The sequence below is a fragment of the Pimephales promelas genome, chromosome 11 (genome assembly GCF_988280905.1).
Source record: "Pimephales promelas chromosome 11, fPimPro1.hap1.1, whole genome shotgun sequence".
NCBI classification, from domain to species: domain Eukaryota; kingdom Metazoa; phylum Chordata; class Actinopteri; order Cypriniformes; family Leuciscidae; genus Pimephales; species Pimephales promelas.
In genome coordinates this window covers 4,740,001-4,767,600 of record NC_142779.1, presented here as the reverse complement: position 1 = coordinate 4,767,600, position 27,600 = coordinate 4,740,001, and the positions used below count along the sequence as shown (strand labels likewise).

Below are 27,600 nucleotides of genomic sequence, written 5' to 3'. Positions count from 1 at the left end.
CAGTATTTTACAGTAAAACTACATTAAATGTACCATTATACTGTATATATCACAGTTATTTACCGTATATAGTAAGGAAACTTTCTGTTAACCAATTAACAGTTTTTCACTGTAGCATTTTTACAGTCTTACTGTTAAAATCACAATCATTTTTCACAGTGTAGAGCTGGCATTATTTTGGATTAGTAACTATTTCATGGGGGGGGGGGGGGGGAGCAGAAGTAGAGGAGGAAGATGGAAGAAACTGCAATATGTCAACGGATACAGACACTCTCTCATCTTTTTACTTTCATAACCATTTTCCCTTTCGGTGAGGAGGACAGAAGATGTACGCTGGACACTTGTTGCATCACACCCAGTGTTGTACATCTCTAACCTCCACAGAAGCACAGAAAGGCCTTCAGTGCAATGATTTGCTGAGTGCAAGGTCAGCTGGTATCCTGCTGTAAGAAGCTTTCGCAGTCTTTCCTCCGGCACAACAGCAGTGTGCTGACTAAGAACACTTGCTGAAACAGATCAGCTTGTCATCTCTGCTTTGGCTTTCCCATGGGATGTCTCAAAACGCCTCTGAACGCTGCTGGGTTTAAGGCATTTCTAAAGAAATTTTAGCGAAACAATAGCATTTTATGTGTGTGGGGTGTTTGTTTTTTGCCTAAGCTTTGTGATTCCCCCTTTAAACGTATTGATTCACTTTACAAAAAGGCATTTAATAGCAGGTACTACTACAAGTTCAAACACTAGCAAACTCTTAGCTCTTATCTAAATAAAGCATTGCACTCTTATTATTACCAATGTTGAAAACAGTGCTGCTTAATGTATTTTTATTTTTTGTGTGTAAACCATGCACTACCATTTAAAGGTTTGGGGTGTAATATATTAAAGTGGTCATGAACTGGCTTTTTACATTTTATTATATTGTTGTCATGACGTTCGCTTGGTTTTTGCTTTCAAAAACATCCAAATGAATAAGAAATAGGCTATTTTGTACCCTAGTGTTGAGCCTAGCTGAAAAACGCTGGGTTTTTATGGGCGCCTCGCACTGAAGACTTGGAAGTAAACGCCCACTGCTGTGAGTGGATAACAGTTTTGCATATTATAATGAGTTTCGAGTCGGTGCACTTGGGAGAAATTGCTCTGAAAACGTCCAATGTTGTAAAATGGCAACCGGAATGATTCGCCCATACATGTTCGACCCAGAGTCCACCTTTCAGATGCAATATAGACGGCACAACATACTCTTAATCGGTCTGCAAATCCAGTCTTGTTTACAAAACAATCCTCAGTAAAATAAAGCGAACAGACGCACAATGTTTTACCCTCATCAGCTGGAACGTCATTAAAAATAAAGTTTATCCATACAGTCCTATTGGAATCCAGAGGAAGCTTATACTTCAGCTCCTGATTCTGATTTTGTATTGCTCGGTAGTTCGATTCGGTTTGTCATCACGAGGTAGGCATCTATGTTATTTATCTATGCGTGTAATGCGCAAATCGATGGGCGGGGCTAAATCGGCCGTGTTGAAGTAGGCGTTGATCTTCTTCTACGTGGGTGGTGTTTTATCCTCTTTGTCGTCATAGTTCCCACTTTGAAAAACGAGTCGTTTTCAGAGGCTGGTGTCAATAAAAGCTTTTATTGGACTAACAAGGACGTTTTCAGTTCTGAAACTTTGAGGATATTCTTATAATATGATGACCTCTTAGATGTCAAAAGCTCAAGGAAAATTTGATTTGTAATAATATTTCACGATATTACTGTTTTTTTGATCAAATAAACACAGCCTTGGTGCGTTTAAGAGATTTCTTTTAAAAACATTTAAAAATTTTAATGTTTCCAACAGTACTCGAGACTCGGACTCGTCTCGGACTCGGTCTCGAGACCATATTTTAATGGTCTTGGTCTTGTCATGGACTCGTGTCCATTTGGACTCGGAATTGACTCGTACTCGAACATTTTTTTTTTAGGACTCGGAATTATTCCCGAGTCCACTCGAGTTCAATTCAAAATATTTTTCATGATTACTAATGTATGTTAATAAAATATTTCTTTAAATTGATTCACTGGGCGTAGTGATTGGTGATTTTATAGATTTTCAACTGCGCATGACAAATTGTAATAAAATTACTTTTAACACCACCTACTATGTGGCCTTTTTACCCTAAACTAATCATATTAGTAAATTCAGTTAAAAAAAAAAAAGAAAGGATTTCTCTAAGTAAATAAAAGTAAATTAGGTAATCAACCCTCACTGGTCTCGACTCGGACTCGACCGTCTCTGGTCTCGGACTCGACTCGGACTCGATTCTCTATGGACTCGGTCTTGACTCGGACTCGACTCTCTCTGGTCTCGGTGTCGACTCGGACTCGAGTGAGGTGGTCTCGACTACAACATTGGTTTCCAAACCTTTGTCCGTTACTCTCTGTATGGCCTAAATATATGAGAACATAAGGAAAATAGAACCTAAAATATAGGTGAATCTATTTCAAAATCTAAATCACCAATAAATGTTGGTCATTTTTGTATATTATATAATAGACTTCAAATTTATACCTACAAATGTCATTGTTAATGAACCATTAACAGTAAAGGTAGGGGTAAAGTCAGCATATTGTGTTATGATTTCTCCAATTCATACAAACAGTTTACAGTTTGGTGCCGCAAAAACTATTAGCCTAGCTGTGTCTTAATAGAAGAAATGAATGTGCAGTGAGCTGTTCCAGGTCAGCTCCCACTCCCAGAGGATGTGTGCTAATCACAGGGCCGACGGCACCGCGCCAGTCCGGGCTTTTTCCATGAGGAATTATGGGAAACGTGGCAGCAGCCCCATGGAAACAGTGCACAAAGGAATGAGAAATTATCTTCAGCTCCGCATGGAGACCCAGGCAGCAGGTAAACCCGCCGGCATTCCCTCTAAACACGACACATGAATAAGTGTATGTGTGTGTGTGTGAAGCTTTTTTCATCCTTTGTTCCCCCTTTTCCAGGTAGGAAGTGGGAGCATAGCTGTGATGTTAACCTGGCTAGTGAGGTCAAACACATTTGTTATCTGTCTAATTAAGTGCCACTGTAAACACGTTACTGGGCCGTTCACCAAGGCGACACGGAGTGGTGTGCTGCCACGTCCAACCCTAAACCCACTCGAGCCTACACAATGCATGCCAAGACTTAACAGCCGTATCTAACACACACACACACACGCGTGCAAACGTGCGCCTTGTAAAAGTCACAGATAAATTGTCTCCGCTTGGCTGCTCCTCTCAGATTTTCTGTGTATCTCTCTTCATCTAAATTACCTCACGCATCGTACACACACACACACACGCACCAGGGAAGGGTGGCAGTGCTTAATGAACAAAATAAATAAATAAAATGAGAGAATACCTGATATTATAGACATAAAGAAAAGTTTGTTCCCTTCTTTTAAGTAAATCATGCACAATATAGGCTATTTCATGCCCTCGATTTAGTACATCATGGACACGTTGTATTCAACACATTCCCTCGTTTTGATCTAACTAAAACAAGGGAACAATTATCATATAATGTGCACATTAAACGAGGGAACTAATTATTACGATTTGCCTAAAAATGATTAAATGAATTAGTCAAATGTGCTGAAGTATTAGTAAGCCATGGGAACATTTTGACTATACTTTTACTCCATATTTAATAAACACAGAGTAAAATCTGTATTTTTGACACTATATTATTTCCTTAACTACTTTCTAATCAAGAACGATACAAACTCGAGTTTCCAAGACCTTAAGGATGATGTCAATGACCAAGACAACTTGATGAAACGTCAATTCAATAGATAAAACAAAATTTAAAAGAGCTGGAAGACAGCTTATAACAAATAAAAAATAGCGAAAATATGCATGTTACTAAGTTAATATATTTAATTAACTAGCATTTTTAATATAAAATGTCAAATGTCTTCATAAGTTGGTTATGATATTTCAAAATATTTGCCAAACCCACACACACACACACACACACACGCACACACACACACACACACACACACACACACACACACACACCTGTTTTATACCTCCTTTATCTCAGAATGTCTTTTTTCAATCAGTAATTTGTTGTTCTCTGTTTGTTCCCATACGCCAGGTAATGTATCAGTCTTCTGTACGTGTACTTCCTGTCGTCGATATCGGTCACACATTCATTACAAGAGACCAGGGGCGACTGCAACTTCTTTTTCTGACATTTTCCCTTATAACTTACAAATAAGAAAACTTTTATAAGAAACTACAAATTAATTAGTTTACATACTTAACTACTGCGCTCTGTTACTGGTAGGCGTGGCCTACAAGTGCATTCTGGGTGTTGTTGTCTTTCATCCACATAAGACAAAAGTACATTTTCTGGCTTTTCTCAGTCTAGAAAGCTCCAAATTCAAAAATAATTTCACATTTCTTCTACATAAATGACCCATTTTAAATACACATTCATCTTTCCAGAGGTGAAGTACAGTTTTTAGTCCAGTGGTTTTTTTTTTGGTTTTTTTTCCATATTAAGAATTGAGTGCAGTGTAAGATATTACCTTAAACAACAACTAGTGAGTCTCCGTGATGAGTCTGCCCGAAAATGTGTTTCGAGATCACCCAAAACGTCCGGGATTCGGCTTTAGCGTTCTACAGTCGCCGTTCATCATGTTTACTGTGGCGAGCGGGAGAACGGCGCGAGGCCGGTGGCGTGATTACCGATGAGCGACACCTGTGAGACGCACCGGTCTCGTATCTCTCACGGAGGAGCGGGAATTTTCTTACCATTGGTTGGTTGTTCCAAACTCATAAAAAGTACTAAGATCACGCGTGTGTGTGTGTATTTGTGTGTTTGTAAATGAGCCATGATGCTAAATATCCAGCATGTTTTTAAGAATTTTGAGAGTAGTCTAAAATTCTATTGAAATTCTGAGCCTGTTGATCGCCAACTAGTAGTGAAATCATCACACATCCATTGATTTTGTTTGGATTTTTATCATTTTTTCTGTGGAATGAGTATAGTGTTTGGTGAAAAGAATGGCATATTGCCTGATGTCATAACTTAAGGGAATAGTTGATTGCCAATGTAGTAAAGATGAAAAAAGTGGGAAAAAAGTGAAAAAACGCCTGTTTTTTTGCATTAAATTGATGCAAAATCATGTAGAAATGTGTTTTAAGAATTATTTTTTCAGTGTATGTTGTCCGCACATGTGTTCTGTGTATCTGGAATGCATTTATTGAGAACCTACCCAACCCACTAAGGATTTGATGAAAAAAATAATTTTTCACATTTTTCTGATAAAAAATAAAGGGTGTGTACACTAAAATGGCCACAATTTTTTTCCGTGATATTTCAGGCAGAGCAGACCCTCCAATTATTTGTTCTTGGGGTCAAAGTTAACAGAAAAAACACAAATAAAAAGCATGGCAGACCATGTCAGGTTCAACCTATTTTATAGAGCTTCTGAGACTTTGGCTCCCCGACTATTAGCATTGTTAAAACGCACATCAACCGATCACTTGTTTAGCGCTCATGTAAACACTACATTCAGTTTCACCAATCGGAATGAATTCAGTTAGATTGAAACAAAAGCTGTGCGTGTAAACAATGAATGGCGACTGCAGAAAGCAAAAGCTGAAGCACGGACATCGACGGCCGGACATGTCTGGGAAAAAGAGGATGGTAACCCCGACTACTCAGCTTTCTCCACAGAACAAGAGCCTGCTAGCTTAGCTTCCAAAAAAGATGGATGACGATTTTTTGCGTTATCGGAGGATTTTTTCCAGACAAAAAATACGTAAAACTCTCATCTCGGGGGATATGAGGGTGACAAGCATGGTAACTTGAAAATACTACAGGTTTTCTACTAATACAAAGCTTAATGCTAAATCCTGAAGTATCCCTTTAACGGTTCAGGGTCTGCGTCTTGATCGCTCGTCTTCAGGAATATGGTAGATACCGAATCATTAACTGACGAAGAACTTGCAGAATCGAGCGGCTTTAAAGGTTACACCACATCGCATAGGGCTTTAATGTACGAAACACTCCCACACACAGACACAGCTGTAAGATCTCACCCTCTCGTGATATCACAGGTGTGGGAGGTGTGAGCAGCGGCCTGTGAAACACACTTCACTGGCTGCAGGATTTACCCTGCAGGTCTGACTCAATAAAGATGTGTAAATGCATTCAAGCACTCTCTCTCTCTCTGGTTCGCCACACTGATCTGAGGTCTGTCACTGGTGCATGGGTTCAGATGCAGACAGCTGTTTGAGTCTCCCGTGGCTGTGTAACATATGGCACATACTGTGTTTAAAAGATGACACTGGGTTTGTCGTTTGTCAGCAAATTTAGAACAATGTCTGAATACGGAGTTTAGCTTTTAAACATCGGCTCGGTGGGGGGAACTGCGAAAAATGAGCTCAAAATAATAATGTGTAATGAATGTTCCTCATCTTACTCTGTCAGCGGTAGTTTATTCTAGAGGGACTGTAGTTTTCCACACCGGTAAACAAGCCGCACGGCTTTTAGAAATGAGGCTTGGTGTTTGCTGCGGTCTCTGAAAAACACAGCACTCATTTCAGAGACGACTGAACATTCTTCTTTTGGAAAGTTCAGAGGAAATGAAAGCGCTCTGCACACCTGTTATACGAAAGTGCTAAAGAAAAAGTGTTTAAGTAAAGAAAGAGAGAGTACAAAAGTACGCTTTAGCAGGGGCGTTTTCTCAAAGGAGACAAGAGATGCACAAAAAGGAAACATCTTTTTATAAATAATAGAAAAATAGGATATTATGTATACAAAAATTGTATAGTTTATTAACATTCTGACTATCCATAATTAATTTCAAAGTGGAAAAAAAAAATAATAATCAATAATATTTTGAAATAACGTTTTTTAATAAACATTTTCACTACTATGATATGACTAAAGGCTAAAAGATCAGATCAAATTATTTAAATAATCTAACTGTATTGTGTTGTTGTTATTATTATTATTTTTTAAATAATAATAATAATACCATATTTGGTATTTATTTATAATACCATATTTTTTATTTAAAATAATTATAATTGATTTTATCATTTATTTATTTATTTATTTATTGTTTTTGGTTTTAATTTTTATTTAGTTTATTATTTTATATGAATGGCTTAAAGCTCAAAAATAAAATGATTCTAAAAATAAACAATAAACAAATAGTTTATTAACATTCTGACTATCCATGATTAATTTCAAAGTGGAAATAAATAATAATAATAATCATTATTATTTTGAAATAATAATAATAATTTATATTTAATAAATATTTTCACTAATATGATATGACTAAAGATCATTAATATCATTAATATTTTTAAATAACATGTTTTTATAAATATTTTTACTAATATGATATGATACCCTTACCTTAACCCTAAAGGATAAAAGATCACAGATTAAATTATTTAAATAATCTAACTGTATTATGTTGTTATTATAATTTTTAAATAATAATAATAATACCATATTTTTGATTTAAAATAGTTATAATTGATTTTATCATTTATTTATTCATTGTTTTTGGTTTTAATTTTTTTATGGTATTTATTTCATTATTTTTATATGAATATGAAGGCTTTAAAGCTCAAAAATTAAATGATTCTAAAAATAAACTAATAAAAAAGCATGATAAGTAAACTAAAAGATATTTATATGTTTGAGTTAATTTACAGTACACGTGACTCAGATCTGTTTTTCTCATGACCACATTGAATCTGATCTTTTCAATTCTGATTTGGGCCACTTCCATGCATTGTCCTAAATCTTATACAGCTCCGATGTTTTGCAATGCAACATCAGTCAGAACAGTCATGTCGGAATGCATGCGACTTTTATGTCCCTAGAGCAACATTCGTCACACTTCTGCGCTCATGGGAGTCACTTCAGAGATTTAACATACAAACCTGAAGTTATCAAGAATATTGAGAAAGGTAGCCAGCTAATGAATGCTCTCGTTCTCTGTGAGAAACAATGGCACTGCTTTCATCAGTTCATTAATACCCCCCCCCCCCCCCTCTTCCCTTTCTTGTCCACATTTCTCAAAGCAACATCTATAAAACATGTATCAACATTACCACTGCAAAGCAGCGCAGCACATTCACACCTTGAACATATTCAGACAAACACACGAACGCACAGTCTTTACCGCACACACACACACACAGAGAGAGAGAGAACTATTTTTCACTATTCACACACAGACATTCTTTGTTATTTTACTATGATCAAATATGCACATATACTCAGCTGAGTCTACTGAGAAACTCATCTATAGTCTGTCTCCCTGTCCACCACACACACACACACACACACACATGCTCATAAAAGTTAATGCACGCTTGCTGCAGTCAGGATGTTAATTCATTGGTCCCTGTAGACTCTTACTTAAGGTAAGGTTTTAAAGAGGGGAAGATTAGCTATTCATGCACACAAAGACAAGTGGCTAATCTCCCCCTCCCCGTTCGCTTTGATTCCTGCCTCCCTCCATAATTCATCCACGCTCTTCCGTTCCGGCTGCCCCCCTCTGGGCTAGGTTTCTATGAATAGATGATTAGGACGTCGGAATCAAAAAATCTGATGAAGCGGTTTCCGTGGCGAGGGAGCGCCTATGCGCTCGCGCCGCTTCCGGGGTCGTCCCGAGATGTTAGCCGGTGTTTGTTTGTTGAAACCAGATTTCAACCGGAACACAGAGGGTGGAGGGAATCCCAGCGAATGCTATAAAAAAATGTAGTGAGAGATGATGCCATCCAAATCCTGAAAAAGACCCCCCCTTACCCTTTCAAATTTCGGTGAGGTTTGAATTATGAACGCAACACAGATCTAAGACATCTGAATGAAGTATAAACAGGACGTGATGTCAGAAGATGCAACCCTAAATAAGACAGAATGCCCAAGCACCTGGTTCTTCTCATCATCCGAGTCACGTTGCCCATCATAGTTCAGTACAGATGTCAGAAACATGGGGCCCTATTTTAACGATCTGAAACGCAAGTATCAAGTAACTTTGTGGGCGGGTCTTGGGCGCTGTTGCTATTTTACCGGCGGGATAAATGACTCTTGCGCCCGACGCAAGTTTAAAAGGGGGTGGTCTGAAGTAGCTTCATTATTCATAGGTGTGGTTTGGGCGTAATGGGAAACAAACCAATCAGGGGTGCGTTGGCCGTTACAACGACGTAGTTCACTGTTTCACTACCATAGTACGATGTATCGTTGGAAAAATCAACTAGCTAGTCACGACTGTTTCCCGAAACCCACTGTCGCAAAGTATCGTTCAACCACGTTGGTTTCGCACGTGGTGGAGTATTAAAGGGTTGGTTCACCCAAAAATGAAAATTCTGTCAGTATTTACTCACCCTCATGTTGTTCCAACCCCGTAAGACCTTCGTTCATCTTCGGAACACAAATTAAGATATTTAAGATATTAAGATCGCTCCTGTATACAGTAAATGGGCTTCTTGAGGGAATGACACTTGATGGCCTCGAAAAGTCATTAAAGGACATTGTTAAAATAGTCCAAGTGACTACAGGGGCTCAATCTTAAGTTTATCAAACGACGAGAACACTTTTTGTGCGCAAAAAGACTTTATTTCAACTATTCGTTTATTTCTCCCTCTGCGCGAGTCAGGTTACTAGTTTAATAGCGTAAGCTTCTGTTATTGTACGTCACACGAATCACACACATGACCAGCGTCGGCCAATAGTGAGCCTACGTGTGACGTAGCTTTACGCAATCACACTACGTTAACTGACTTACAGGCCCATGGAGGAGGAAGTAAATATTTGAAATAAAGTCGTTATTTTTGTTTGTTTTGGCGCACAAAAAGTGTTCTCGTCGTTTGATGAAGTTAAAATTGAGCCCCTGTAGTCACTTGGACTATTTTAACAATGTCTTTGATGACTTTTAGATGCCATCAAGTGTCATTCCCTCAAGAAGCCTATGGACTAGTATACAGGAGTGATCTTAATATCTTAAATATCTTAATTTGTGTTCCGAAGATGGGGGTTGGAACGACATGAGGGTGAGTAAAAACTGACAGAATTTTCATTTTTGGGTGAACTAACCCTTTAACTACTTTTAATGAAACTGTTTGAGATCCAATTAACGCTAGATTTGTTTTAAATTAAACAGACATGTCATGTGAGGACTATTTCTAATTGTTCTCAGTCGTTTTGCTTTATTACCAGACTCAATATTTGGCTCGTTCTTACGTAGTAGAGCACGTTCGCACATGCGCACTCTTCAAACACGTTACTTCAAATCTTTTGAAAAACGAAAAGACGTAAATTACAATTGTATTCTAAATAAAAGGCACCGGTTGTACTGAATGTCAGCTTGCTTATTTTGCTCAAGATAAGGATTTATTACCTCCAAATGCCATGCAATATAGAAACGATGCCTCTAACCACAGGTCGAGAGCTGTCGTTCAAACCACACAACTTTGCGATGCTGTTTGCGAATGTTCGATTGGAACGATGGTTTCGGGAAACACCGACTCGTTAAACTATGCTGATAACGACGGAACTTGCGACTGTAACAGAGTTAGATTTGTATTTAGTTTTATTGTGAATCCTCCTGAATTCAACAGCAGTTATTCATTTCATGTTAAAATAGTGCCCTCATGTGGTTTGTTTGGGAGCTGCAGACAAAAATGCGTGGTTTGACGGTAAATAGGGTAACTCAACAGTTGCTATGGGGAACGCGAACTGTTGGTGCGTATGGTCATGCTGTCTCATTTTGGCAATATTTGTGCAATTATGACGCAAAATGACTAGCGATTTCAAATATTTAGTTTGTGATTTGGTTTAGCCAATGTTTAAATCATTTAATTCAAGTAGTAACATATATTTGATTAGTTATGGCCTTTTGTGAACTTCCGTCCGATAGTGCTCTCGTTAGCAAGGCCACGAGGTTGCTAATTTTATCTTATATTTTATTTAGATACATGTTATGTCTGCAGCAAAACACCACTGAGAGGATGTTTTATTTCACTTTTCAGGTATGTTTTTATGTATATTTTTGTGTTTATTATTGCTTTTGCTTTTATTATTGCATCATGTTTCATACGAAATGTGGTCATGTGTTATGTTCTATTATTGGTATACTGTTAGTGTAACTCAAGAGTTGCTATGGGGAACGCGAGCTGTTGATACATGTTATGTCTGCAGCAAAACACCACTGAGAGGATGTTTTATTTCACTTTTCAGTAAATACCAATCAACAAAAACGATGTGTCCTTGCAATTTATTGCGAAATTGAGCCCACTGACGGCTGTTCATCTGAGTGCATGAAGAACGAATGAGTGAAATTGGATCTGGTCTCTCGCTCGTATTCTGCGTTGTGATTTGACCAGTCATGACAGCGACAAGATCCGTTACACGACCATAGTTGGCGAACGATGCTTTCGGGAAACGCACCCCTGAGCGTCATCCAAATTACCCTTTAAAGGGATACCCCACTTTTTTTTTTTTTTTAGGCTCATTTTACCACTCCCCAAGAGTTCAACAGTTGGGTTTTACCGTTTTCGAATGTATTCAGCCGATTTTCTGATATTTAGAAGAATATCAGTAACCAGACAGTTTCTGGTCTCCATGACTTCCATAGTAGGGAAAAAAATATATACTATGGAAGTCAATGAGACCAGAAACGGAAACTGGGACATATTTTCATTTTTTAGCAAACTTTCCAGACTCGTGTACAATGTACATGCAAAGCAGTTATTCATGTGGCCTCACACTGCTGCTGACTCAGGGATGAGGGTCAAAAGCCAAGAACCATGTGAATTATTGCTGTATGGGTGTGAAATAAAATTAGCCATATCCAATCCCATCTGGCAAAGTCGAGTCCGACGGACACAATGAGGACAGCTTCAGCTCTGTTGAGGAGAACTACACAATAGGTTCACGCATGCTATAAATATGCAACTTCAATTCGCAATTTATTTGTGCTAACACCAATATTTGTGTCCGAAGCGGCCTGTGAGATCAACCCTAAAGGTCGATTTACTACTACTGCTAGAGCAGAAACGTAACCTCCGTGTGGCCTCTAACAACACTGTATTTTAATCCAAGCTTGTTGTTTATTAGATCGACTACAAGCTCGTGGGGACCAGCTTGACCACAATAGGGTGTATGACCTGTTTTTTTTTTTACCAGCAGGGATGAAATACAGACCCAATCAGGCTGCTTGTGTGTTCTTATGTTGGGCCAGTGGGGTTCTGGGAGTCTCTTTAATGCAGTACAAGCAGTGATCGATCCGCTGTCTGCTCCCTACATAGAGCACACTATTCCCCTGACTCCTATTACAAACACACTTATTCTACTCATCCACCTCCCACCGAGTCAACACAGAGAAAGAAGGAAAGAAGCAGTAAATGTTAAGCTTTCCGTGTTTTCAGTGTGTTTGGGTTACCTGTTGGAGACTGATCCAGTAGCCGATGATTTTGTCCACAGCGCCGGGCTCTCTCTGTGTCCACTGTAAGATGTAGGAATAGTTGTTCTTCAGGGTACGAATGGGGTTTGGAGTGTCGTAGTAAAATTCTGCACTATACGGCTGGGCTAAAAGAACAATCAAACCAAAATGACTAATTAGTCAAATACTTTAAAAGGATAATAAACTACCATCTTACTGTAAATTGAAATATCAGTAAAACAACTTATATGAGATAATTGCGACTTTTTATCTCACAACTTCTCACAATTGCAAGTTTATAAATATATCGTAATTTTGACTTTATAACACGCAATAGCAGATTTATATCTCGCAATTCAGTATGACTTACGAGACGTAAAAATGGAATTATTTCCATATTATTTTCCGTAATTTAAGAATTACGAGATAAAGTTGTGAGATAAAAAGTGGCAATTATCTTATAAATTGTATTAAAAACCACTGATATATTTAAATTTACAGTAAAATGTTAACTTGGAATTGTGAGGGGAAAAAGTCAGAGTTACAAGACGTAAACTCACAATTGCACTAAAAAAAGTGGAATCGTGTGATAAAAAGTCAAAGTTATATTTTTTATTTTATATTTAATGGTGAAAACAAGCTTCCATTGAAATTTCTTTCATAATAAAAAAGAATTGTGCATTGTTTTTGTTTTGTTTTTTTTGCCCCCACTCTTAGAAGAAAAGGTTCTATATAGAACCTTAAAAGGTTCTAAAGCGCTACGTATTTGGAACCCCTAAAATTAAATGCATGTGAATGATCACAAAATTCAAGATATGGTGGTTAAAAAAATGTAATTAATCAATATCACACGAAGAGTGCCATTTCAGTTTTTCTCCTCCAAAAATCTGCATGATTAAAATGTGATATTAAGTTACTACAACAGTTTAATAAACAATAATTTATTAACAACTACAAAATGTTGCAGAATAATGTAATATATGAAAGAATAATAGCCTTTAAAGAACCTTTGTCCCAAAAGTGTTCTTTCTTGTCATTATTGAACCTTTTTTTTTAGCATAAAATGTCCTTTGGAGTTGAGTAAAGAACCCTATGCTACATATGAAGAGTTCAGATGCAAAAGCCTCTAAATGCCATTTGAAATTTTCTTCTTTAATGATGATTTTTTTTATCAAACTTGTATATTTAAGTCCAGTAATTTCACTTAAATAACAATTAATAGGTAATTATCATTGCCATTTAAGTGAAATTACTGAACTTAAATATACAAGTTTACTAAAAATCATCATTAAAGAAGAAAATTTCAAATGGCATTTAGAGGCTTTTGCATCTGAACTCTTCATATATAGAGCCCTTTTTTCTAAGAGTCAGAGGATATTGTTTAGTATTAGTTAATACTTGTATTGACTTGGATGGAAACCAGGTGTCCAGGTTGTCTGTTGCCCTGCCTCTCTGTTTTTCTTTGTATTTGCAAAATAAAAAATAAAAAAAATATATATATAATATTAAAAAGAGATTTATTTCATAATAATCAGAATAAGAACAATTGCATGCTAAATATTGCAGACACAAATCCATCAACAATATTATCAAATCTGCATGTTGAATGGAAGCTAGGCCTATAAGAGCAGTCATACTGTATTAGAGTGTGAAGATAGAACAAGCTGATAGCATTAGCACCGCTCAGCTGTCATGATGTGTTGGCAAGGCTAAAGATAAGGCCCTACTGAGAAGGAAAAACCTTTCGAGTTTGCAAGAAAGCAGCCAATTTTCTTTCCCCCACAGAGAGAACAGAAACACCTGGGCCTTTTGGAAGTGTGCTGAATAGTGCCACATCACCGTCTGGCCTTTCTTGGCTGATTTCTACATCATCAGCATATTAGCTGGCAACTCAACTTTAAGGAATGAGTGACAGATTTATTTATTTTTTACATAAAATATGCTCCTTTTTATTTTAATGCAGCTCATTTCCAAGGAAAGCAAGCAGAGCCAATCATGTAATCCCAGATGATCTACCAGCTTGATGATAACTATTTCATATGGTTTACTTGGTCAAAGCTGGTCATTTACGGTCTTTAGTTTGTCCAAGAATGTTTTAGGCAAGCAGTAATGATGGATGATTCATGAACAAATCGTTCTTCTGAGTCAGATAAGTGAATCGTTTACATTTCCACTTATGCATTTGGCAGACGGATTGGGATTCAAACCCTTGACCTTGGCATTGCCAGTGCCAAAACCTGTCTGAATGATTCTTTCATGAATCAATCCGAGCAGTTGGGTCAATTAGCTAGAACTGAGTCAACTAAACTGAATTGAACTCAGATGCACAAAATTACAATGAACAACCTTATTATCCCCCTGTAGAGAAAATCAAGCTTTTAATGTTGTTTATATGTCTATGTGATGTTTTTAATATGCTTTAAGACAAATCATGTTCAAATTCATAAGTCAACAACCATTGTTGTGTATTTTCTCTTTAAAACTGCAGTGAACTAAAGGCAGACTCAAAAACGTGGTTTAAAAAATCGCTGGTGTTTCTGAAGTCTACTTTGTAACCAATCAGGCCAATGTGCGCGAGTGAGTGGAGGCGGGGATAATTTGCATATTCATAGAACCAGGTATAATGAGGAAAGGGTGTAGGGTTACATTCAAGCTCTTTTAAGGCATGAAGATTTTTTTTTTCTTTTAAATATGTCATTTTGGTGATCAAAGATAGTTTTAAGGGATAAATTATTGATTACAAGGGGACTTAAACAAATGATTTCAAGTGAGCACTGAATAGTTATTTTTTAAACCGGTTCCCTGAAAGTATTCAAAAGATCCGATTCACTAACATGAATCAAACTCCACATTTCTAAGTAGTTGATCTCGGCTAGCAGCTGACCTGAACCATCATAGTTAACCAGAATAGGGTTAGTACACCAACTGGTGGGTGTCTTAAGACCTCTGACCAACTAGGAGTTAACCAAGGAGTAATCAGTAGATTCAAATTAGATCAATTTACCTTTTTATGTCACTGACTTAAATTAGATTAGATGATTAATTTGTAAGACTAGACAAAGCATTTCAAGACTATTAGTTTACAAGGAAAAATTGATGATCAATTATCCCAAATAATGCTCATCTATATTTTTATTTAATGTTTTTTTTTTCCTTACGATACAGCATATAAACAGTCCTGAAACCCTCGTAAAGATTACATTGACTCACCAGACACAATGAAGGTGCAGGTTGAGGTACCGACTCCATTGCTCACTCTGCACTCGTAAGTGCCATTATTAGAGCTGTCTAGTTTGAACCGAAGCTGAGGGACACTTTGAGGGTCCACCGGAGGGGTTCGGATGGGCATCGCATTGCGGTACCAGCGCGCGTTGGCTATTCGGTTTGGATTGGACTTGAGGACCACACATCGGAGGGTGACTGTCGAGGACGTTTGAGAACGGACATCCAGCAGGACTGGATCCACAACAGGAGGGTCTGGTGGACAGAAAAACAATACTATTTTTTATTTGCTGCATATTTTGTGCACAATTGCAGTTTATCAGTCATTTCTCCTCAATAGCATCTATTTTGGTCTGCTGTGCAGAAATTCTGGCTTTTTGAAAAACAAAAAAGACGGTAACACTTTAGAATACGGTTCCTTCGTTAATGAATAACTACACAAGAACTAATGAGTAACACAATATTAACAATCTAGTAACTATTATTAGCTAACAAGAAACTCTGATTAACGAACTAGTAAGTAATAGCGCACAGACGAAAGTGGTAGTTCACTATTAAGTAATCAATAACTACTATTTGTTTAATACTTCCCAGAGAACTACTGAAAAAGTTTATTAACAATCTAGTAACTACTATTAACTAAAATAAACTCTTATTAACGAATTAGTAAGTAATAGCTCACAGATGAAAGTGTTACTAGATACTCCTGTGGGAATTGCTAATTATTTGGATTCGTATTATAAAGTGAAGATCATTGGAACTAACTAGTAATTACTCAAGTGTTACTAAAGACATTTTCTAAAAGTATACTAAAGTTCACCAAAAATCTCAAACGTTTGCACAAATCATGACTAGATCATGTAGTAACACTTGAGTCATTACTAGTTAGTTCCAATGATCTTCACTTTATAATACGAATCCAAATTATTAGTAAGTAATAGCTCACAGATGAAAGTGTTACTAGATACTTCTGTGGGAATTACTAATTATTTGGATCCGTATTATAAAGTGAAGATCATTGGAACTAACTAGTAATTTATTTATTTATTTTATTTATTTTAGTTAATAGTAGTTACTAGATTGTTAATAAACTTTTTCAGTAGTTCTCTGGGAAGTATTAAAAAAATAGTAGTTATTGATTAGTTAATAGTGAACTACCACTTTCATCTGTGCGCTATTACTTACTAGTTCGTTAATCAGAGTTTCTTGTTAGTTAATAATAGTTACTAGATTGTTAATATTGTGTTACTCATTAGGTCTTGTGTAGTTATTCATTAACAAAGGAACCGTATTCTAAAGTGTTACCAAAAAGACTTCTATTACACATTTAAAGATAAAAAGAAATAAAAAGTCTATTTCTTCAGAGGAAGTTTCTTGTTTTTTATTCACCTGCAGGAAGAAAATCAATTGAAGGAAAAGAACAGTCATCGAACTGACCACTCTTGAGATTTTTACTGGAAACGAAGCCCCACATAAACGGCACCCAAGCACTTAGGACACATCACATGAATCCATCGCACATGCCGACGACGTTCAGATGACAGATTGCAAGCTACTGCCCGAATCAATAAGAAGGGGTCCACATTGTCTCAGCTAATTGCACACAATCAATCTATAAAGTGTGCTAGAGCTAGTGACTAATTACCGTCTACCAGGATCTGGTTAGACACTCTGCGTGTATGGAGAGATGAGACTGCAAATTAGCAACACAGCACCTCAGGCATACATCAACAGTGCATTACTGTAACTAATAATGTGTGAAGACTGTGACAAAGCATCAGGGTGTAATTAACTCTATGAACTTCAATTCAATGAATTCAATGACAAAATAATTAAAAAACCTTATTAGCTTCAGACTTATTCACAAATTCTTTGGTTGTACAGTAGGTCGTCTTCAATTGAGGACCCTGTGAAATAGATACACCCAAAAGGATTATCATACACAATACTCACGATCCAACCAATTCCTGATGGATAAAAAAAATTCCAGAAGTGAATTGGGTTGATAATAATGATGTCTCAAATTGACTAGGTGATGTCAGTTGAAAAAGGAAAGTTGTGTAGGAGGCAGAGCAAGTTATCACATGGTGATGAAAAATTAAACAATAAACAAGATTAAACAAAGACAAACATTTTCCATTGTTTGTCTCCTTGGCAAATAGATACAGTAAGACAAGGTTTGTGTATTAAGGAAGCAGACATGGTCAAATCTGATTTCACTGACTCGGATTCAACACTGCCAAAATGGTCACAATGAAACCCATTTAAAATTCCCACACGGTTCTGTGATTTGAGACAAAGAAAACAAACAGCGTGGGAGAGAAACTGGCACTCCAGCCAAACCACTCCGTAAGTGGCACGATACAACTACTTTAAATTATTAAATCATTTTCATTGTCAACAACAAAAACATTGTATTTGGCTGCATATTTGCACGAAATCCTTTTGCATTTATAATACTTATTTTATACATTTTTGATGCTTACTTAAAGGGTAATTCCACCGCTGGAGACATGAACATGTTTTGAAAGTGGGTCATATATGTAGTAGAATAGTATCTAATTTGAGTCCTTCTTGGCCAATAAAAGGCAGAAAATGACTTTTTAGTGCTTGTGGATTGTAGACCAGCGATTCCCAAACTATGGTACTGCAGGTGGTCCGTGAAAAGGCAAAATGAAAATAATAATAATAATAATTTACCAAGAAATTCCTATTAAAACAAAATTAAAAAGAATGTGTAGGCCTATATGTATATAAAATGTAAATTAATTGTCAAGCTATTGTGTGATTACTAAAACAGGCTAGTGGCGCTCAGCCGTGACGCTCAAGCTCCGTGTCATCAGATGCGGAGATGACATATGACAAACTCAAGCCTACTTTTTGAGGACTTCTAGAACTCTGAAGATTAACGTTAATAATCCCCTAAAATTGCCAAAGGTTTTGAAATGCTGACTATATCCAAGTGTTCTTATTACTGTATAGATTTCATACAGGCTATGGAAATAAGCCTGTTGTTCAAATGAACCTGATTATAATATGTGTATTATGAGGTGGTCCGTGAAAATTCTTGATTACAAATAGTGGTCCACACACACAAAAAGTTTGAAAACCCCTGTTGTAGACAACAATCCCCATAGTGCATTGCAATGCTCAGCTCCGCAGGCCACTCCCACTACTCCGCCCATCAATGTAGACTAGAGTTGAGCTCTACGCTACCGCCTGGATATCATTTCGCACAATGAAATCAGATAACGCGCGCTAATATAATATGATGACGAAAGAGCGTCAAGGGGGCGCCCGCTCCATCAGCCAATGGATTGGCGTGATTCTATATGGGCTTTAGACAATCGCCACACTTTTTATACGTGAAATGCAGCCAAACCTTGGAGCGTTTTGTCATCTTCATTAAAGGATTAGTTCACTTTTGAAAAAACTTTTGCTGATAATTTACTCACCCCCATGTCATCCAAGATGTCCATGTCTTTCTTTCCTCAGTCGAAAAGAAATTTAGGTTTTTGACGAAAACATTCCAGGATTTTTCTCCATATAATGGACTTCAATGGGAACCGGATGGTTCAAGGTCCAAAAGATAGTGTTAATAACAGTTTCAGATGCAGCTTCAAATGTCTTTAAACGACACCAGACGATGAATAAGGGTCTTATCATGCGAAACGATCGGTTATTTCAAAACTTATTCCAAAAATGTAACTTTTCTAAGGACAAATGCTAGCCTTGCTATATTCTCTGAGGCGCGTTTGTAACGTCACGTAATACGTAATTACGTTCAAAAGGTCACGGGCGACGTAGCCGGAAGTACAGAATCAAAATCGTCCGACATCGTTGTTTTTCCTTTTAATTCCTTTTTTTGTAAACGGTGTTTGAGCTAGTTTGCACGTTCAACCTATGCGTTCAACTTGTAAACACTGACTCTGTACTTTCGGCTACGTCGCCCGTGACCTTTTGAACGTAATTATTACGTAATACGTGACGTTGCAAACGCGCCTCACAGAATAGAGAAAGGCTAGCATTTGTCCTTAGAAAAGTTACATTTTTGGAATAAGTTTTGAAATAACCGATCGTTTCGCATGATAAGACCCTTATTCATCGTCTGGTGTCGTTTAAAGACATTTGAAGCTGCATCTGAAACAGTTATTAACTGTCTTTTGGACCTTGAACCATCCGGTTCCCATTGAAGTCCATTATATGGAGAAAAATCCTGGAATGTTTTCATCAAAAACCTAAATTTCTTTTCGACTGAGGAAAGAAAGACATGGACATCTTGGATGACATGGGGGTGAGTAAATTATCAGCAAAAGTTTTTTCAAAAGTCAACTAATCCTTTAATTCCCCTCGCTATCAGACGTTCCGGGAGTCTTAGATTTTTAAGTTCAGCTCATGAAAAATGGGGGCAAAAACAAAAGTGTTGTGTTTATAATTTTGTTATAATTCATTTTTGTAATTTTGTTCAATATAAAATGAGATCCTGGCAGGTTTGGTGAGATTCAGCCAGCTAGCCTCTCAATGCGGTTCAGATGCTGTCTGTCTCTCCGGGGTGGGGTGTTAGACAGCATCCCCGTCTTCAGCTCCAGAGAGACAAGCAAAGCCACCTGGCTCATAAATCAGACCTGCCGTGGGATGAAGCACAGCGGTGGGCTCTAAACTGCCTCCATCCCGCCACACTCCGCATTAACCGGGCCCGTTACACCAGCGATATTGACGGAAGATAGAAACAAAGGGACTGAGACTAGATGTGTGGAGGAGAGGGTGATTCATATGAGCTCTTAATGAAGCTATCACTCATTTAAGCTGCAACACAGCATCCTGGGGTTTCTCAGGCCATAAATCCTTCCTAAGAACTCTTCAATTTGTTCACAGCATGCCCTGCGTTACATATGTTGGGGATATATTGTGTTTAAGTCACGTGCACAACATTTATACTTTGTCTCTGATTGCACTGGCTGTGCAGATTCATTGACTGCGCTGTTTAATAACAGTATAAATCACGTAGCTGTTGTCATCCTTTATCATAATTGATCACAGGCCGAGCAATGACATGCTCCACTCACCTGAGACAAACTCGTTTAACTAAACGCCGTCTGCCAGATGGAAAAAAGACATACTGAAACAACCCGTTACACAGAATATGATAACAAAACAGCATCTGATCAATAAAAATATCTAAAAAAGAAATATCGAAATGAGTTTGCTAGCATAGGAGACACATTTATGCCTCAGCATTGATAGCCTCATTATTGATAACTGGACTAACCAGCGGACCAATTTCATTGCACAGCATCTCAAACGTTGGTTTGGTCATTAAAATGGTTTGGTATAATTAGCTCCCAGAAATGTCTCACACGATTACGTTCCCAAACACCACACATCTGATAACATGACAGTGTTTATTGCATCATTTTTGTCATATTTTGTGCTAGTTGCCCAGGAAATTAGGATTTTGCTCTTTTTTTAACACATGGGATGGAAACCGTGCTTTATTAGCAAATGTTTTACAGAATATTCTGATTTTGTGCACAAGTTAAATTGACAACTTTGGATGAAAACTAAGTGATGAAAAAATCAAGTCAATTCGTTCATTTTGTTCGTTGAATGAACCAAATGACTCGGAAAAAGATTTGCGAAAGAGTTCGAACAGGAGAGTCAAAAACGTGCGTCACAGAACGAGCATATGAGCTTATAAAACTTAAACTTTGATATTTATTTATTTATTAAATGAACAATCGTTTCGCTTGATGAGGTCCTTATTCATCGTCTGGAATCGTTTAAAGCCCTTTGAACCGTTTGCAGTTTGCACTGAAAGTGTCTTTTGGACCTTGAACCGTTTGGTTACCATTGAAGTTCATTATATGGAGAAAAATGCTGGAATGTTTTCATCAAAAACCTTCATTTCTTTTCGACTGAAGAAAGAAAGACATGGACATCTTGGTGAGTAAATTATCAGCAAAAGTTTTTTCAAAAGTGAACTACTCCTTTAAGTTGAAATGACTCAGTTAATTGAACATCCAGTTTAATTGTACTTAAAAATCTAAGGCAGTAACATTTTATTTGTTAGAGTGAAGCTGCTTTGAAACAATCTGTATTGTATAAAGCACTATATAAATGAAGGTGACTTGACTTGACAATGGTTCATGGCCTGAACGAGCGACTGGTTTTCCAAGCCACTATGCCACAGCTCCATAAAGCTCTTGGCATTATGCTCACGACTGTGCAGTGAACCGAGACGCACTCAAATTCAGCATCGTCCTGTAATCACATGTTGCATTTTGAAGCAACACAAACACAGGATCTATTATGAGAGAACAAAGTGCTTTGCTCCGCTAATGGCTGATGCGCATTGAGTGGTTCGGGGTTTAGCCCGTCTGTCTTTTGTGTGGTTTTGCGCAGCTCGAGCGCTAATGAATTCAAGGCTTTTTAGTCTGGCACTTACAAAACGTGCTCCACGCGGCCTTCATAATGCATTATGAAAACTCTGAACGCATTAACACTCCCGATGGCCTGAAATGCTGCATCTAAAAATAGCAGGATCAAAATCATTGATAATGGCCCATTGGCTCTTAATGGAAAACGCGTGTCACTTTGGCTCGTTCGGCTGTGCGTTCGGAGACTCAATCTATCGTCAGTCAGTGTATCGCATTACAATCAAGATTAAAATCACATTAGAATGTGCGGCACCAAATCAAATCTAATCACCGCCATCGATTGAGACAATTTCACGATAGACTTCATTACCGCAGATGTCCTTTCTCAGGCAGGCACAGGAGCGCTGTTAATGCACTGGGATTTGAGAACATGTGATGTGTCCAATGGCCAAATAACTTCCTTCGGTGATCTTATAAAAAGGCTAGAGAGGGACCTGTAAGCGTTAACCCTTTAAATATAAATCCCTTAAAAAATGCTATACAGCTATGGAACATTTCATATAGTATAAGTCCTGTGCAATGTCTAAAACAACAAGTCAACCCACATAAACATGCCACAATGTTACAACCCTTTTCACTTCTCATTGGATGGAAAATTCAATTTACTCACTATACTTACATAGTTTCAATGCAGCTAACTACGTATCGCTTTAGCTATGAGTAATTTAGTCAACTTACACTCTACGTTGAGTTGCACCTGACCCTGACGGCGTTTGATGTTTAGGCCGTTGTAAGGAGCGGTTTGGCAACGGTACGCTCCCATCATGTCCCGTGACACATTGGTCAGGCGCAAGCGTCCATCGCGTGTTTCCACCACCCAATCCCCTGATGGCATGGGCAGGTCCTTGTTGGCACGCGACCAAAGAACGGGTGGGCGGGGCTTGCCATCGACCAGACACACAAGTTCTGCAGTGCCGCCCTCACTGACATTGACCACACCCCCTCCGACTGGCACGCTCAGAACAGGGGGAACGACTGGAAAAGGAGAAAAGATCGTTATAGTATTATATTAAATTACAGTTATGTATACAAGAAAAATCAATGGACAACAAATAAATGAGAACAATTTTACAACGGGCGTTTTGTAAATCGAAATTAGTTTCATGAGATACTCAAATTTTTAAATGAAAGACCAAAATTGTGAACTGCAACTTCTCTCTATATATAGTATTTAGCTTCAGTGACCCATGATGCTAACAACTGCTATTTATTTATCCATTTGCAAACTCTTGAGCCATCATTAAGCAGATAAAAATTAAACAATTTATGACAACTCGTATAATCTATATATGGATATAACATAAAAATAGGCATTAGAGTCTAACTATAGAGCATCAAAAACTATATTAAAATGGATTGACTGATTGATTGACTGACTAACTGACTGATAGACTAACTGACTAATTGATTGATTGATTGACTGACTGACTAATTCATTGATTGATTGACTGATTTATTGATTGATAGACTAATTGATTGATTGATTGATTGACTGACTGACTGACTGACTGATAGATTCATTGATTGATTGATGTTGTCTATCACAGTGGTTCTCAAAGTGGGGTCCGCGGACCCCTGGTGGTCCGCGAGCTAAAGCCAGGGGGTCCGCGAAATAATTTACAACCTAACGTTTTTTTCCATGCTATGAGTCATGTTTTCTTTATCATCTGAAAATATGCTGTTTATTCCTAAGTAACTTATATAAAGCATTTAACATAAAACAATACAAAGTAGACACTTAAAGTTTTCAGATAGATAATCTATGTCTTTGCGTCAAGTAACGTTAGACTATTCGCTGCTGTTGATTTTGCGGGACGTGCGCCAGAAAGGAGACAGAGAGACGGCATGAACCCGCATCCGGTTCTTTTCTGTATTTTTAAAAGGCATGACATTTTGTAGTCATTTATAATGTAGCCTATACACAAATAAAAAAATGGACACTTTACCGTTTCGGATGATGCACTCTTGTCTTATCTATGACCATAAATAAGAGTATTCCTGTTTCCACTGCTGAGGAAAAATTCCCATGTAATTGCGCGCCGGCGTCTCGCGTGCGCGCACAATAGTCAGTTCTAGCACTGCTACTGTAGATTTGACATTAGAAGTCTGATCATTATCAAAATAAAAGTGCATAGTGACAGGGCCGTACCCACAACTGGATGCACACCGCGATGATAACTGACCTTCTCGTCTGAGGTGCTTCAGCAGACTAACAACGATAGCTCGTCAATGTCAAAATGTTTGAGTCGGAGTGAACTCAAAGTTCCCCGCACGACGTTTCAGTCAACGGTCATAAAGTGCGAGATAAGATGTAGGCCTTAATTAACATAAACTAAACAGCTGTTTTAGATAAAAGTTTTAAAAAACGACTGAAACAATCAGTTTGCAAAGTATTAATCAAGCTCAACTTTAACAAAGGAAAAAGCAGGTCAATAGAAACATACTGTGCCCATGAGATTAACATTATGGATTCATATATTTAACATATACTGTATGTTTTTTTAGCTAATTACAGTAGCTCAAATTAACAACGCACGCACCTATTAAACATAATGCCATTATCATTGTATTTATAGGCTTATGGGCTTTATTTGTGTGCAGAATAGGCCTAATTATTGAAACATTTCTCTTTTAAGGCCATTCCTGATTGGAATATGTGATTGTGTTTCGTGACATCTTGACAAAAAAAAAAAAAATGTATGCCACTGACTGACATGCTTCTACTAAATCTATAGTTATCCAATTGTGGGGCCTTAAAACACCTTAAAATGCACATGTGTAGATCAAGAACATCAAAAATTCCTAAGTGAGGGATCCTAAGTGATTCCTAGCAAGATCACTTTCGTTACCTCAGTAGGCTATTTAGAAATTCCTGCATAGTACCCTGGGTGGAGACCATTCATTTTGTGCAAAAATATTTCATTTGCCGCTCACACATTAACTTTGTGCTCAATAACTGTTATAAATATGAGGGGGGTCCTTGGAATTTTTTTTCCCCTGAAAGGGGTCCCTGGCACCAAAATGTTTGAGAACCCCTGGTCTATCAGGCCAAAACAGGGCCAGCTGCCAAATGAACACCACATGAAAAGGATGAATAATGTGATGCAATAAAAATATATATTGCGAATAGAGAGAATACTACATTTTCAGGTAGCTACTGTGTTAACTCTACTGGACAAACACCAAAACACAAAGGGAAAAAATATACAAAATAATGATCGTACAGGGACGGACAGACTTCAAACAAAAGGAAAAAAAGATCATAAACACGAGAGATCAAGAGAGTGTCAGATGATGCGATTGATCATGTCAGGTACTGCAGTCAGAAACAGAGAAACTCCAGAGAAGGTCAAAACTTCAAGAACCAAAAATGAAGAGGAACTCAGGAAAAAAAACAGCTTCCTGCTGAGATGAGAGAGAGCAGATCACAGAGGACTCAAATGCATGAAGGCATCTGACTTTCCCAGAATTCAACAGTTTACTGACATCAACCTAACAGACTGACCATTCTAAAATTATCACGGTTTACCCATTAAGCATACTGGCCCGTTTAACCTCTCTGATAGCGGTGAGAAAAGCAACTCAATAAACATTGTGTTGTATAGGAAAGTTATATATGTGAGGAAATATGCATGCTATTGTAGTAGTTTCTTTCTGTCTTTATCAATGGCAAAAATAAACAAAAATGATGTAAAAACTAGCACACTGCTTTATCTGCTCCCATAAAACATTAAAGCATTCCAGCGTTTCGACCAAACAATTCCTCAACAGGCAATAGGGATTTTATATTCACATAGTAAACACTCACACCTGATAAAAGATATGGTCATTCAGCAAACTAACCAATTATTAGATGAATTGCTTTTGTGGAAGCAGAACACCTCCCTGGACACACTTTTTTTTTTTTTTTTTTTTTTTAAATATATCTAAAAATTGCAAAAGAAGTGTAAACATGTAAGGCTTGCTATCTGACCATAATGCTCAGCATCCGGATGGATGGATGGATAGATGGATAGATAGATAGATAGATAGATAGATAGATAGATAGATAGATAGATAGATAGATAGATAGATAGATAGATAGATAGATAGATAGATAGATAGATAGATAGATAGATAGATAGATAGATAGATAGATAGATAGATAGATAGATAGATAGATAGATAGATAGATAGATAGATAGATAGGCCATTATATTTACTAAAAGCAGTACCTTTTTATACAATTTATATATATATATATATATATATATATATATATATATGTTTTTATTATTATTATTATTATTATTTATTTATTTATTTGTTTATTTTCGCAATGTCCCAACATGCCATTTCAATAGGAAATGCACTGGGACAGGCATGAAAACGGGGTCAGGGGTGAAAAATGTGAGAAGTATATTACCCCTCTAGGGGGGTCCGGGGCATGCTCCCCCATAAGACAATTTTAAATATTCCATATTTTAAAGCATCAATCTGATGGATTTTGAGATACATTTTTGCCAACCGGGGAGAGCTGGAGAAACTTAACTTCAGCCATGAGTCAAAAATATTATGGCCTCCATAGCGTTAGCTAATAATTTTCCACTACAGCTTTAGCTAGCTGACTAACGTTGCGTTCTCTCCTGCTGTGTTCAACGATTCAATTCATCAAGCTAAGCCTATGTCAAATGAGCTCCTGGGTAACTTAGGAGCCTACCAGAAAAGTATTGACCAATACCCATCCGATACCAATGCAAAAAAAAAATAAAAAAATCAAGTAGAATTTCTATAACTGTGTTGAACTGATAATCACTCGTTTGTGTGTTAAACACAATCTACTTAATACAGACAACTTCCTTATAAAGAAAAACAACAAATATATGTATATATATATATATATATATATATATATATATATAACCTATGACAAAAATTATATTATAAACTAGATTAGTGGGTAACTCAGTAAAATTTAGTCTAGAAAAACAATAATTTTATAAAATCAGAACATTCAGAACCTTTTAACAAGCACACAACAAACAGATCAAAGGGCCATTTCACAGTACGAGCTCAACAAGTGAGTTCCCAAAGCTCTGAGTGTCTTTAGCATTACAATCACTCTCACCGCTGCTCTGCGTGATGTTCACGTCCACTCTCAGTTCAGGAACGCTGCTCCCGGGGAAGTTGGCCACGCAGCTGTAGGTGGCCTGATCTCTGAACTTCATGTCCACGATCTCCAGGCTGCTGGTACCAGGCGGCATGTCTGGGTCACTGCGCAGCACGATGAGACTGTCGGTGGGGATGATGAGAGCTCCGTTCTTGTACCACGTGTAGTTCACCTTGTCCTGAGGCTGGGCGTCAACGTGACAGGAAAGTTTGAGGTCTCGGCCCATCTGGATGCTCTCGCTGTCTTTGTTGGAGTCCGGCGTGATCTGGAACGTTAAGTTTTTCATGGCTAACGGAGAGAGTGAGAAAAGATGACGTGAACAAAGTGAAAATGAAGCATTTGGGT

The 27,600-nt window shown here is 37.5% G+C and overlaps 1 protein-coding gene across 2 annotated transcripts in view; it reads right to left on the bottom strand.

Moving 5' to 3' along the window:
• The window catches only part of mdga1 (MAM domain containing glycosylphosphatidylinositol anchor 1), a 288,554-nt gene that overhangs the window by 104,212 nt on the left and 156,742 nt on the right, over positions 1 to 27,600 (bottom strand). For both annotated transcript variants that reach the window (XM_089116787.1, XM_089116786.1), the window contains exons 8-11: positions 27,214 to 27,543; positions 22,785 to 23,081; positions 15,658 to 15,924; positions 12,448 to 12,593 (exon numbers count right to left, since the gene is read on the bottom strand). In XM_089116787.1, the coding sequence (XP_088972913.1) occupies positions 12,448 to 12,593; positions 15,658 to 15,924; positions 22,785 to 23,081; positions 27,214 to 27,543 (1,040 nt within the window). The remainder of the gene's footprint in view (positions 1 to 12,447; positions 12,594 to 15,657; positions 15,925 to 22,784; positions 23,082 to 27,213; positions 27,544 to 27,600) is intronic.